At 39.7% G+C, this 15,401-nt stretch overlaps 1 protein-coding gene across 2 annotated transcripts in view; it reads left to right on the top strand.

Moving 5' to 3' along the window:
* The first annotated feature begins 287 nt into the window (after window positions 1-287).
* cadpsa (Ca2+-dependent activator protein for secretion a) overlaps window positions 288-15,401 on the top strand; it is a 318,715-nt gene continuing 303,601 nt past the window's right edge. For both annotated transcript variants that reach the window (XM_063474914.1, XM_063474915.1), the window contains exon 1: window positions 288-1,027. In XM_063474914.1, coding sequence (XP_063330984.1) covers window positions 677-1,027 — 351 coding nt within the window. In that variant the 5' untranslated portion in view covers window positions 288-676. The remainder of the gene's footprint in view (window positions 1,028-15,401) is intronic.

Genomic DNA, 15,401 nt, shown 5'->3' with positions numbered 1-15,401 from the left:
AGCAAATACACAGAAACGGATAAGCCTTCCCTCGCATCCTCACCTGTGGTCATTTTGGACTCGCCAGTTAACCTAACTCTGTACATGACTGCCAGAGTGCCTGGATGGAACCTACGCAGACACGAGGAGGACGTGCAAATTCCACAAAAGCAGGCTTACGATCTTGTTGCTGGATTGTTTTAAACCAGTAATAAAGCTTTTTTTAAGAAAGCTGTTTTGATTCCGGTCTAGCGCTGTCCTCTTTCGGCTTTGCTGGAGGTGGCCCTTTATCTGTTGTGCTCGCAGCTTGATTAAACTGATCCCAGAGCAGCTGGTATCATGTTTCAGTACTGTGGTCAGCTCCGAGCCCTGCCTCTTTCTCTGAGCAGCAGCGCACCAACGCATCAGCGTTACCTCTCTGCGACACCTCCCCTTTAGATTTGCTCCCGTCATTAATTCCTCCTATGTGCCACTGACTGGGAGAGTTGAAAGGCTTCGAAATCACACGGCTACTTTGTGTTTATAACACTTTATTTTTTCGCGATGAGCTTGAAACTGTGGCAGCAGTTTTTTTCTTGACAAGGAACAATCTGAGGGCTCATCGGTCAGCTTTAGTACATTCAAGGCGTCTTTCTGTTTTCTGCTCTCGCAGTTTTTCAATTGCAACAGGTAGAGTCTTCATCTAAGCTACCGCAGCATGCTGGACCCGTCTTCAAGCGAGGAGGAAGGGGAAGAGATACTGCAGGTGGAGCACAAAGAAGTGGCGGCCCCGAAGAACATCGGGGGAGCCCGATTGTCACCGGGCCGAGCCGCCGACGGCCAAGCCAACGGAGGGCTCCAGTCACGGGGTCGCGGGAGCGGCCGTGGTCGACCGTCAAGCCCGAGCCCGTCGGTTGGGAGCGACAAGGAAAAGGAGGACCTGGAAAAGATGCAGCGAGATGAGGAAGAGAGGAAAAAGAGACTCCAGCTGTATGTGTTTGTGATGCGCTGCATCGCATATCCATTTAACGCGAAACAACCGACTGATATGGCCAGGAGGCAGCAGAAGGTAGGCTTGGAGCAATGAACAGGATTGACCCAAACCTAGCTTCAAAGCTGTGATTGAAATTCATGTTGCACTTGTGTCATCTACGAGATAAATGATACCATCTGTTGCTTCAATCAAGGCTGGTTACCTGAAAGCAGAAATCAGTTGCTTAGCCTGACAGTCTTAAGTGAATCCCTTCACATATTAGGCCGACATTTTCCTCACCAGTTTACCAGAAACATGGAACCAGTTCCACAAGCCCAAGCCACATATCTCTTTTTGATTGAACATTACATCGCAGCAAATCCTTTTTTTTATCTTTACACTGGTGCTGAAATGACGATTGCAAAGCTAAATTGCATTAGAAAGTAGTAAGACAGGTTTTAAAAACAACGGAGTGTATTTAATCCAAATCGAAGAAAGATAAACATGAGAGAGAGAGAGAGAGAGAGAGAGAGAGAGAGAGAGAGAGAAGGAAAAAGTAAGAGCATTGATTTTCTTCCTATCTGTTGTGTGAGTTGCCTCTTGACATCAATATTCTTCTTCTTTAACAACATTGTGATAAGAACAATTTATTGCAGGAAAATCTGCACCAATCTCTGTGACATCTCCTGTCTGCAAATTTTTTTTCAATCTGCATTTACATTTACAAAGGAATACCAATTTATTTGTGATAAAGCTATGTGGGTAGTGCATAATAGAATGGAGGTAGACATACCCCTTGTGTTACATGCTGGTAATACAGGCTTTTAGCAACATTCTGACTATGTCCACACACACACTGGAGACAAAAGTGTTTATTCTAGATGCTGGTAGGAATGGTGAAAAGTGGATTTGTAATAAATATTTAAATAACTGCATAAAATCACACACTTCAAGACAAATTTAGTCAAAGTGCAGCTGAAAAGTGGCAACACTGGTTATTTAAAAAATTGAAAATGAAGAGCTTGAGAGTTTAAATCTTACTGACATAACCTCAGTGGTCTGTAGTCGTAGTAAAAGGCATTTGGTGAGAACATACCTCGAGCATGCAACTTGTTTACACCAGTAAGTTTTGATAAAACAGTCAGAAAGCAGACATAAAGACCCTTAGAACTGCAAACACAGATAGTTCCTGTTTAGTGTATAAACAAGGATATTTCCACCAGAAGTTGGTGAACTAGACAACAGAAAAATGCTGACTGTGTTGAGCTCTATCTGTAATTGGACTGGTCCTTAGTGGCGTCATTTGGGGACACTGCTTCAATTTTAGGGGCATTCACATCTTGTCTATTGTTCTCATGGCCTTTATTCTGAGCGATCCTTCCTGACATTTCTTACACAAATATCTACACTTTCTACTCCTCACATTTTCAAAAACAGGCTTGTTGTTTTAAGTTTCATTGCAGAGGTATTTGCCTTACATTAGTGTGCGCCTTCAAACTTCAAACCGATTTCAGCACCAATTGGAGGGAACAAGAAAATCTATGAAAGTTAATCCTATCAGTGTATCCATCATTGGTGCTTATTGCATACAAAGAGGTGAAAGAGGCAAAAAAAATGTAATTAATGTCAACTCAGGGGTTAAAGTGGGCCAGAACAATCTGGAATTGCATTTTTCATGCAGATGTCTGTATGTTGTCATTGCTTTTCCACCAGCATCACAACAACAAGGAAGTAGCATTTTTTTAAGTGGCAGGTAATTTCAAATGTAACTTTTTGATTGGATAAACAAATATCAGCAAACAAACACAATCTAAGTGTAGTTTGACAAACTACACTCAGTTTGTCTCTGCTAGCTAAAGGTATAGCTGCTGTATTTCCCAGGAAGAAAAACTTCATTCAGAGATAGAGAAAAATGTCAGAAAGACTGGAAAGTTGAGGAAGATGACAGATTATATTTAAATTGAAGGACTGCTCAGTGACATTTGTAAATATAGAAATTTAAAGCTTCTTGTAATATCCTCATTTTATAAATCCAATATTGGATCAGTATATTACTCTTCTTATGCTGTCTTCTTGAAGACAGCATAATGGGCCACGTGACGTGTGTTGGTGCTTTTATAAGATGGCAGACCAAGATGGCAGCAATATGTTTTCTTGTTGAATGTCTGCTATGGTTTTTTTTTTCTTACTATATTTAATGAATTTCATTTTTTCCAACAAGGTTTTTAAGGGTTGTTTAACTTATTCTGTAATTTGTTTGGAAAGTGGCCTATTTTGGGGGCCTGTGCTACTACCAGAAGTCGTCTGCACCACACCAGGGCCTGTGCCTCTGGTTGGAACCATTAACTTTACACCAAGGCCTGTGCTGCTAGCAGGAGCTCATCTGCTTCACATCAGGGCCTGTGCTGTTGACTGAAGCCCTCTACACCACATTGGTGCATGTGCTGCTAGCAGAAGCCATCTGCTTTGCACCAGGGCCTGAGCTGCTGCCTGGAGCCTTACTTGCCATTCTAGGTTTGTGCAGCCTGCTAACATATATTTAATTCTGCATCAAAAATTGTTGTATATTTTGATAATGGCTCTTGTAACTTTAATTTGCTGATTGGTTGTGGGGGACTTCGGGACACTCCATTTTTCCAGGGTGAGCAAATTTAACAGTGTGCTCAGTCTGCGAGAGATGGTCCTCAGGTCCACATGTATCACTGCTGCTGTACATCCTGTACAATCTCCAATGTATTTGGAACAGGCCGTGCATTTATCATTTGATCAACACAAAGATTTAGCTCAACTTCAAAACCGTCTTGTTTTGAATTATTACCTTGCAAGTTATGAAATATTCTACTTAGTTTCAACATTTCACAGCTCAAATTCTGTAGGTAATGTTACAAAGCAGAGACTTCCGACTGTCTTACTACTGCTCTTATCTGGTAATGTGCAACCTAACCTGGGCCCTGAGCTGCAATGTACTCAGACACCATCTGAATTTCCTCATCTGGGCTGAAGATTGTTCATCTTAATGTGCACAGTTTGTTACCCAAGATGGATATGGTGAATATTTGGGTTTGATCAACAGATGCGGATATTGTTTTAATTTCTGAAACTTGGTTGTCTAAATATATATCTGATGAACATATTAGCATAGCTGGATACAGTATCTATCGTACAGATAGGCTTAAGAAAGGTGGTGGTGTTGCTGCTTATGTTAAGTTGAAATTTGATGCCACAATAGTTCTATCAGAATACATTAGCAAGCAAATGAAATTTCTGGCTCTGAATATTGCAAAGGGTCTTTATCTAACAGCTGTTTGTTGCTATAGACCTTGTTCTGCCTTTACAGAGGCTCTGCATTCTTTAAAGCTTTTCCTGTCCAGACTAAACTACAGACCCTTTCCAAGAAATTAGAATATCATGGAAAAGTTTATTTATTTATTAACGACTTAAGCGACCACTGTGTTGTTGCTGTTATTTGAAACACTAAGGTGCCCAAGTCACAACATGGTATTTTTTTTAAAAGGACTCTTAAACAGTTTAATGAACAAGCATTTTATCATGATTTGTCAAACTATGATTGGAAGAAAATAGGATTGATCCCTGATGTAGGACAGTTTTTAGGGATGGTTTTATGCTAATTGTGAATAAACATGCCCCATTAGGGAGATTTAGGATAAAAGGTCATAAAAAGTCCCAGGTTCTCCCGAGAGCTGGCAGATATCCATCATGAACGTAACCTGGCTTGGGCCAAAGCCCAATGATTGGCTTCTTTTCAGATGACTAAGAAACAAATATACTTCCTCTATTAAGAAAGCTAAATCAGAATATTATTATTGTCTGTCTGAGAACCTAAATAATCCACAGAAGTTCTGGAAAATATTAAGTCTCTTTCAGGTAGGAAAAGCTCACCAATTTTTTTTAAGGATTCAGTTCCTGTTTATGATAGGAAGGAGATTATGCATTGCTTTAACGAGCACTTTATATCTTCTGACTCTTTGACTCTCTGAATCCAGTCTCTGTAAAATCCTGCACAAACCTTCCGATGTACATTGGTCAGCCATTTAACTTTGTTCCTTTCTTTGTACAGGAAGTCCATGAAGCTCTTAAAGTATTAGACCATAGAAAACCTTCAGGACCCGATTTAATCGATTCTTACTTTTTGAAACTCGCAGCTGATTTTGTGGCAGAGCCTCTCTCAATTATTTTCACCCTCAAACTGGTTATGGATGTGAGCTCCACCCAGGCAGAGCGGCAAAGGAAAGAGAGAGAGAGCAAAACAAAAAAACATGTAGCCTTGCAGGGCCGGCTGGGCAGACACAGGGACCATGACAATGGATGAAATTCCCTCAGAATGGAAATCAGATTTTGTTGTCCCTCTATTAAAAAGGGGATGACCCAGCAGTTTTAACTAATTATAGACCAATTGTTACGGCCCTAGCAGGGCCTCCTCCTGAAGTTGTCTGTGTGGGCATGTCCTACCAGCTCTCCTGCCTTAGGTGCCACCTTTTTTTGTACAGCTGCCTTCCATCAGCAATTAAAGGTATTTAAGCCCAGAGAAAGGTGAGCCCTGGTGCCAGGTGAGGGAACTGGTGGGGTTTTTGAAGGCTATAGGTGTTTATGAAAGAGTGTAAGGTGTTTTTTTTTTGTTTTTTTTTCTTTGTTTGTTTGTTTGTTTGTTTGATTTGGATACAGATTGTAAGCTCACTGTCTGACCCATACTCCGGAACAGTAGGAGGCGGTAATGCTCCTTTACGTTGGTTGCCAACCGCCGTTAAACACGAAGAAGAAGAAGAAGAAGCTCTGGTGCCACCTTTTTTTGTACAGCTGCCTTCCATCAGCAATTAAAGGTATTTAAGCCCAGAGAAAGGTGAGCTCTGGTGCCACCTTGCTGGGAGAACGGCAGGAGGGAGTTATAGAGCTTTGGATGGGTGGTGGGGGGGGAAGAGCTAGAGAACTTAAATTGGACCACTTAGACATAGGTCAGCGAGTGCCGAGGCCTGCAATCCCTCCATGGATACTTCCTGAAGCAGCTGTAGATTTTGCTTTATCGCCAGAAGATTAAGGACAGGGCAGGCGGTCTAGACTCAAATATAGTTCAGGGTTACATCGATCAGTATTATGGGTATGTGCAGGTATATACGGATGCTTCAAAGAATCCAGCTAGTCAAGTGGGGGTGGCAATAGTAATTCTGGACTTTATGGTAAAAATTGGGAAGAGGATTAATAATGGATTGTCTGTGTTTACAGGAGAAATGATAGCAATTCTATTAGCAGTACAGTGGGTGGAAGATTTGAGGCCGTTGAAAGCAATTATTTGTTCAGATTCAAGTGCAGCCTTGGTTAGTCTACAGAATGGTCATTCGAAAGGTAGGTCAGATATTTTATTGGAGGTTCAGCAAACTCTTTACAGGATACATATGATGGGTCTGTCAGTAGTGTTTGTATGGGTCCAGGCTCACTATGGGGGTAAGGGGGAAGGAAGCAGTGGATAGGTTAGCAAAGGAAGCCACTAATCATGAGATAGTTGATCTGGCGGTGAATTTTGGTCAGGAGGAAGTAAAGAGTATTATTAAGCTAGAAATGAGGGGTAAATGGCAGAAACAGTGGGAAGAAGACAGGAGGGGAAGGTGGTTATATAAAATTCAAAGGGGGGTGGGAGTGAGGAGAGCCACAAGGAGGAGTAGGCGAGAGGAGGTGGTGGTGTCAAGACTGAGATTTGGACATACGGGTTTGAATTCCACACTGTTCTTTATAGGGAAACATGCCTCAGGGAAACGTGATTATTGTGGAGAGGATGAAACTTTGGAGCATGTTATTTTGCAGTGTCGGAATTATAAGGTAGAGAGGAGACAATTGGTCCAAAATCTCAGTAGCATTGCTATGAAACTTGATCTTGTAGGGTTATTACAGAAGGAGTCGGGGGATAAATGTTATCAGGCTGTGTTTCAGTTCTTGAGAGAAGGAAGGTTGTTTGGGAGAATATGAAGTGTGGTTTTTTTTTTTTTTTTTTTATTTGAGCGTGATTCCTGTCCACACTCCATACCAGTGGTGGCGGTAATGCACCATGCAGTTGTTTGCCAACCGCAATAATACGTACAAGAAGAAGAAGAAGCTCTGGTGCCAGAGAGCCATGTGAGTAGTTGGAGCTAGTGAGCTGTGTAGTTGGAGCTAGTGAGCTGTGTGTTTGGAGCTAGTGAGCTGTGTAGTTGGAGCTAGTGAGCTGTGTGTTTGGAGCTAGTGAGCTGTGTAGTTGGAGCTAGTGAGCTGTGTGTTTGGAGCTAGTGAGCTGTGTAGTTGGAGCTAGTGAGCTGTGTGTTTGGAGCTAGTGAGCTGTGTAGTTGGAGCTAGTGAGCTGTGTGTTTGGAGCTAGTGAGCTGTGTGTTTGGAGCTAGTGAGCTGTGTGTTTGGAGCTAGTGAGCTGTGTGTTTGGAGCTAGTGAGCTGTGTGCTTGGAGCTAGTGAGCTGTGTGCTTGGAGCTAGTGAGCTGTGTTGTGATTGCTTGGAGCTAGTGAGCTGTGTTGTGATTGCTTGGAGCTAGTGAGCTGTGTTGTGATTGCTTGGAGCTAGTGAGCTGTGTTGTGATTGCTTGGAGCTAGTGAGCTGTGTTGTGATTGCTTGGAGCTAGTGAGCTGTGTTGTGATTGCTTGGAGCTAGTGAGCTGTGTTGTGATTGCTTGCAGCTAGTGAGCTGTGTTGTGATTGCTTGCAGCTAGTGAGCTGTGTTGTGATTGCTTGCAGCTAGTGAGCTGTGTATTTGGTTACTGATCTCAAACAGAAAGCACACTCACAGCAAAAAGGGCCTGCTTTGAGGACAGTCAGACCTGGATGGTCTACAGGATGCTTTGCAGGAAGAGCATCCCATGCATGGTATCATTTGGGACAATGTGAGCTTTCACCATGGTCCAAGAATACGCGATTGGTTTCACAATGAGCAGCATTTGATCAATGCTTCTTCCACCGTACACCCCCCCCCCCCCCTTTTTTTTTTTTTTTTAAACCCTATTGAGGATTTTTCTTGGCATGGAGCTAGAAAGTCTACGACTGAAACCCTTACACACACACACACACACACACACACACACACACACACACACACACACACACACACACACACACAGGAAAATTTACTTCAAGCAATGAATGGAGCATGTGGTGAGATGGGACTGCAATCTTGCTAGGGCTGGATTCGGCATGCTAAAGGATTCTTTCCTCGTTGCCTTGCAAGGCAGACCATAGCATGTGATGTGGATGAAGTCCTTTGGCCTGACCCAGCACAGAGGTGTGAAGCTGAGGCAGAATAAATTATCTGAATATGCTGTAAAAATGTATACTTTATCTATAGAATATCTTTTTTGATACAGTTCTTTTTTTTGTTAAAATGTGAGTAGAAGAATAAATGAACGAATAAGTAAATATATTTTCCCCCTATCCCACAGTGTTTTGTATTTATTTCTGTAGTGTGTAATCGTTGCTAAGTTGTGTTTTTGCACATTTGCTGGTTTTGTGTGGTTTTGGACAGTAGTGCTTGATTTTGAGTAAAGTTAAAATAGTTTTGGGTCAAATGTTTAGTTTTGCAGGATAAGTTGACTGTTTTGTGAGTGTAGCTTGAATTTTACAGTTTGTTTAGTGTTTTGAGGTCAAGAGATGAGGTTTTAGGAAGTGTGTTTTAGCAATTCAGAAAAACTGTAATACAAAGAAGTGGCTTGTTGCTGCAACATTTTTAACCTGCTTTTACCTGAATTACGGAGATATTCTATATATGAATGGTTGAAACTGTGCATCATGCTTCTCTGAAGTTCATCACTAACCGTAAATTCTCAGGTAGGAGGGCCTGCTTTGGCCGGTCGGAGGACCTCTAATCTGTACAGTTTTATATATAAGGCAATACTTGGATTGTTGGATGACCGCCTATGAGCAAGCACTTTGGCGACAGTGGGAAGGAAAAACTCCCTTTTAACAGGAAGAAACCTCCGGCAGAACCAGGCTCTTGGGATGAGAGCAGGAAGACAGGATAAAGACATGCTGTGGAAGAGAGCCAGAGATTAATAACAAGTATGATTCAGTGCAGAGAGGTCTAACACATAGTGAGTGAGAAAGGTGACTGAAAAGGAAAGACTCTATGCATCATGGGAATCCCCCAACAGTCTACACCTATTGCAGCATAACTAAGGGAGGATTCAGGATCACCTGATCCAGCCCTAACTATATGCTTTAGCAAAAAGGAAAGTTTGAAGCCTAATCTCAAAAGTAGAGATAGTGTCTGTCTCCTGAATCCAAAGTAGAAGCTGGTTCCACAGAAGAGGGGCCTGAAAACTGAAGGCTCTGCCTCCCATTCTACACTGTAAGAAATGTACGTAAAAATTATGGTAAATAACTGTAAAATGGCAACGGTAAATTACCATTAAACCAAAAAGAGTAAATGATTGTAATATCTATATTAAATTTCTGTATATTGACAAACGGTTATTTGCTTTTAATTTTACACTGCTAATATGTTGAAAATATATTAATTTACAGTAACATTGCACATTGTTTTTGAAAACAACAGGAAAAATCTGTAACATTATCTACAATTAATCACCCTACAATTTACATAATGACTCTGCATGAATGACAATCTTTCCTGATTTTTTTTCATTTGAATTTACGATTTACAACTGTATATTAATTACCTAAAACATACCGTACTTTTAATTTTAACAAAATGTCAAAACATTCGTAGAATTATTGTGAATATTACGGTGATTTTTTTTTTAATATTAACAAGCTCAGGCTGTTTGATAAAACAGTATGTTAATAGTAAATACAAACAATTACTAAAAATAAAAAAATATGTATATTTCTTTAAGTTCTACAGTCTCACCAAGTATAACACAGCTATTTACAATGAATTTTTTTTTTTTTTTTTGTGGTATAGGGAGGTTTAAATCATGAATTTGCCACTGTTCAGTCCGTGTTCAGTCTGTTTGAGTGTGATACCACCTGCTGAAATTAAAATTAATTGATCAAAATGAAATACAAACAAATAATGAAATAATTTTAATAAATTGGTGTAGTTTGCAAGGTCAAGAGCAGTCAACGAATGTATTATAAAAGCTGTAACAATCAGTTTCTTTAAAAGTCCATGCACGTTTTGGAGACAATGCATCACGTGTCTAAACCGTCACCTATATATATATATTTATATATAAAAACTTACACGAGGAGGGCACTATGTTGTCAGAAATAGCTGTCTGACTGTGAGGTACTGCAACAGCAGAGGGCACTAATACTCCTTGGAAGCGTGTAGTCCGCCAAACCAACGAAGAAGAAGATAGCGCCACTTCTAACGGTCCAGACTGACTCCGCTCAGCAACAGAGTGCCAGCAGCACCCTGCACTCAACCAACAACCTTCTCTTTCAATGTAAGTATATCATTAGACATTAAACGTATATCAGCTGTAACCATAGTTCGCTCGGTCAGTTTTCTTGTTGCGTTGAAAGCGTTCCTCTGTCGCAGGCTTCGCCTTCAGTCCTGTTTAGTTTTCTGGAAAGTTCATGCTAATGCAGCAGGTTGAAGATTTTAGCTAGCTTTACTGTGAAACAAACGCCAGTTTAATTTACCAGGAGCAGCTAGAGACAATGTTCCTTTTTGATTTCTGTGCCAAGTCAGTGAAGTCACTGAGGGGTTATGTATTTTATTGCGACCTGCTTCTGCCATCCTGACCACTGTAGAGGAAATTTTAAAAAAAATACATGAGTTGAACATACATGAAGCTCACTACACTTCTTAAAACTGAAACAACATTATCTGATGAGGGTATTTCCAAGCTTTGTGAGGCAGTTAAGGGATCCAGATATGTGTAACAGGTGACCAATCAGCTGAGTCTTCATCAGATGTACTGTGTGACATTAGTGATGGTCAGATATTCAAAAGTAGTACTTTTTTTTTTTTTTACCAAAATACATTATGTTTCAAACTACTGCTATACCAAGATGCCTTTGAAGTTGTTCATCCTTTAGGTTATGTAAATAAATAGATAAAACTGTAGTTAAAGGAACCATGTTTTGCATGCTGTAGATAATTTGGGCTCACTTTGCACTGGTGGCTTCTGCTTTAGTCGTACACAACATTTCTGTAGATACTGTTTAATGATGCAATCTGTTTTTCAGGGTGGTGATCCAAATCAGTGTGGAGCAGAATGCACCATAGAGATGTACAACTCTCCTGTTCAACACCTCAAGACTGAAGGTACACCAGATATAGAAGGAGTAAAGTTTGAGTCAGTTTTCAACTGTTTAAAATATTTTCACATCTGTCAGCCAGGTTTGCCATTTTGATTAGGACACAAGATTTTTATGACATTTTGTCATATGATGTTGTGCTGTTTCTTAAATTTTTTGTGAAAAAAAAAAGAATGGTTCACCTACTCCATTCTGAATTGGAGCATTAAACAGTTTAAATACTCTGATACCTCTTCAAAGCCGTGTGAGGTCAGTCCTCAACAAACTCTCAGGACAGTTCATACAAAACTGGAAGTTTGTAAGGCTGTTGCCGCTCATAATTGATGATGTGGTGGAATGGAAGATGGAACAGGTAATTTTTACCCCACTGCATCCAGACTGCAAATGAATCGCGCATGTGCGAAGCCACTGCTGGCATGTGATGCGCAGCAGAAAAGGACCTGTGAGGCTCAGTAACAGAGATTTTATTAGAAAACTACAGATTTTTGCGCCGAAAAATACAATTTTTTTCCCAATGCGTCATGATAACTTCATTTCAGTTTGTTTCTTTTCATCAACAAATAAAGGAGGTTACATATAAGCTACTTTTTTATTGCTCAAAACTTGTCTGAACACAAACTGCACTTGTTGGTCCACTGTGATGTATGTGGCTGAAGAAAACAAATTGCTGTTATTTTTAGGTTGTACAGTCCTGATCAAAAGTTTTAGACCATTTGAAAAATGGCAAAAAATCATATTTTGCATGGTTGGATCTTAACAAGGTTCCAAGTAGAGCTTCAACATGCAACAAGAAGAAATAGGAGTAAGGCAAAACATTTTTTGAGCATGTAATTTATTAAAAAGAAAGCTTAAACTGAAACAGGCTGTTTTACAGCTGATCAAAAGTTTTATATATTATATAATAAATGTAAGAAATGACCGTCTTAACTGCGTCCCACCTCAGCAGCGATGGCACGCTGTGAGCGATTCTACTTATGCAGTTCAACAAGCCGACCATGTTCAAAAAGGAACGTTTTTTTGCTTTTGCCATCAGAACATCCTGACAGTCTGACTACCTGACAGAAAATGACAATGAATCCACAGTTTTGCACAGATTTGGCCTTTTAAAGGCATGTGGTCCTAAACATTTGATCAGCTGTAAAACAGCCTGTCCCAGTTTAAGTTTGTTAAATGTAAGTTAAATGTTTTGTCTCACTGCCATTTCTGCTTGTTGCATGTTGTTGGAACCTTGTTAAGATCCAACCATGCAAAAGATGATTTTTTTTGCCATTTTTCAAGTGGTCTTAAACGTTTGATCGGGACTGTATTTAATAATCGATTAGTTTTTTCTGAATGGATTAAGAATGCTTTTTTTTTTTTTCCCCGCATTGCAATGCATCACAATTGTAAATCATTATACAATTAATTGTGTCAGCTCTATTAGATGTAAGATTGTATATTTGCTTTTGAAATGGGCAGTTTGCTTTATTGTGCTTTGTATTTGCTTTCAGACTGCAAGGAAAGAACGCTAATCTACACCGAGCATCTGAAGAACAACATGCAAGTCCTCCAGCACATTGAATCCAAAACCTGTTCCAGTCCCTCAGACACCATCAGAGACTGTTTTGAAAGCCCTCTACTATCAATCTGGATAAAAAGAAACTTTGCCAACCACTGCAAGTATCAACAGGGCTCGCAAAATTTCAAAATCCCTGGTAGCCCTTCGGGTAGGCACTCTTCAGTTTTTGGTAGCCCAAGATAAATTTAAGTAGCCCGAATAAAAAAATAAAAAAAAAATAAAAAAAAAATAAAAAATAAAAAAAGAGGACAATTTTTAGATTGATGTTTTGTTTCCTTTACAATATTATACATTAAAGTATAATATTGTAAAGGAAACAAAACATCAATCTAAAAATATTTAAAACACAAATTACAACAACAAATTACAACCATCAACTCAAATATTTGGTTCTAATTGAACAGAAATTTCTATGAACTTGTAAGAACTGTGTAGAACATGAATCAGTCTGTGTCAGATCCTGAATTTGAAATTTCCACTGAAATCACGGGTAAGAGGTAAGTGGAACCAAGATCTAGGACATTTGCTTTTTGAAGTTTGCAAAGACTGCTAAATTTTGCCAATGGTAGTTCACTCTTTGCAACATAGTACGCTGTTCTAAACAGCTTTTTCAGGACTTCTTGTTATGCTTGGTTTATTTTTAGTATGTTTTTTGCAATTGGTGTTTGTTCTGGGAAAGATACTGCAGACTGAGCAATAATGCATTTCTTGCATTTCTCATGGGTTCTGATGGGGTCTTTCTTAAAATGACTGGTCCCAGTAACAAAGGCGCTTGTCGACTCAGAAATCGAGGGAAACTCACAACACACACGGCAGAACATTATGTTATTTAGCTCGTCATATTCCAGCCACATAAATTCTTTTGTCCATGAAACCAAAAAAGCTGCGCTTTCCTTTTTCCTCATAGTCTGATTTGTCATAACTTTTCCGTTTTGTGGTAGGCTTTTCTTTGGCTGCCCCTTCTTCATCCTGACCTGTCTTGTTTGGCTCTGCAGAACTAAAATACCTGCGTAAATCCATCTGCTTTTACACACATACTTACATAACGGTCAGCAATTCTCTGCGCAATCAACCTCTATCGCATGTTTAAGCTTGCTGCAGGAGATTTCACTTGTCATGTTTGATAGTAAGCTAACGATTGATAAGACGATGCCAGAGGAACTGGTGCGCAATTAATCTGTGACTTACCAATCAGTGCTGCTGCTCTCTATACACAGTTCGCGCGATCGCAAAGTGAAAGCAAAAAACAAGCGCAAATTCAAACGCGATTTCAATGTGTCACATATTGACAGTGGCTCATCGATGCTGATGACATAATTACTCAGCTACATTTGCGAAAGAATTCAAATGCATTGACAAATCTTCCCTTCCTATGATAGCCCGACGGGCAGGGCGGAAATGGATTTTGGTAGCCCGACTGGAAAAATCGCTAGCCCCGGGACGTCGGGCTAGTGATTTTGCGAGCCCTGATCAAGTGTTTTAAATTTTGTTTGACTGTTTATTATGTACTTATTTGTTTGTGTTAATTTTGATATTAATTAGATCAGTGCCTTTTTAGTCATTAATTTGATCATTAAATATTAACTGTTTAGGGCAGCACGGTGGTTAGCACTGTTGCTGCACAGCAAGAAGGTCCTGAGTTCAATTCCACCATCAGGCCGGGGTCTTTCTGTGTGGAGTTTGCATGTTCTCCCCATGTTTGCGTGGGTTTCCTCCGGGTACTCCGGCTTCCTCCCACCGTCCAAAGACATGCAGTTTGTGGGGATGGGTTAATTGATTAATCCAAATTGCCCATAGGTGTAAATGTGAGTGTGAATGGTTGTCTGTCCCTGTGTGTTAGCCCTGTGACAGACTGGCGACCTGTCCAGGGTGTACCCCGCCTCTCGCCCTATGAAACCTGGGATAGGCTACAGTGCCGCCAACCTGTAAAAGGATAAGTGGAAGCGAATGGATGGATGAATGTTAACTGTTTAATTTAATCATTGTCTCTACTGGTTTTTATTAATGTTTCTAGCAAATTATGACAAAAAGTCAAAGAATGTAAGTTTTATGCCACTTAGCCCTATAATGTTTATTACCTCATTTGTTGGACCTTAATTTTTTTTAGACGACATTCTGGCTGCAACAGCTGCCAATAATTTCGTGTAAATATGAACTTTTGAATAAAAAGGCATGTTTTGTATTATACAGCTCTTCTGTGCTTTGTCAATAGGAGACGGTAAACAAGCTTATTAAAAATGTATTTTAACTGGTTTACTTTATATTAGTTTTTTATTTCAATGGAATAATTGTACAAAAACCAAAGTTCACTGTGAATTTTACATTTATCAACAAAGTATATCGTTATGTATTCTGCATTATCACTATATTTTCCACAGTGAAATTCTGGCAACCACAGCTGCCAGTATTTTACCGTAATATTCAACTTTTTAATATTTATTTTATACAGTTTCACTGTACTTTACAATGAAAAACTGTAATCAAGTTAATGGAATGTTTGTTGATTTTACATGAGTTACCATGAACAGGTTTATGATTCTTTATTGTGAATTTTACATTTATCAACAAAGTATACCGTTATACATTCTACATTATCACTGTATTTTCCATGGTGAAATTCTGGCAACCACAGCTGCAAGTTATTTACCGTAAAATTCAACTTTTTAGGTATGATACCGTATCATTTTATACAGTTTCA

The sequence above is a fragment of the Pelmatolapia mariae genome, linkage group LG5 (genome assembly GCF_036321145.2).
Source record: "Pelmatolapia mariae isolate MD_Pm_ZW linkage group LG5, Pm_UMD_F_2, whole genome shotgun sequence".
NCBI lineage: Eukaryota > Metazoa > Chordata > Actinopteri > Cichliformes > Cichlidae > Pelmatolapia > Pelmatolapia mariae.
This window is presented reverse-complemented; position numbering and strand designations above follow the sequence as displayed.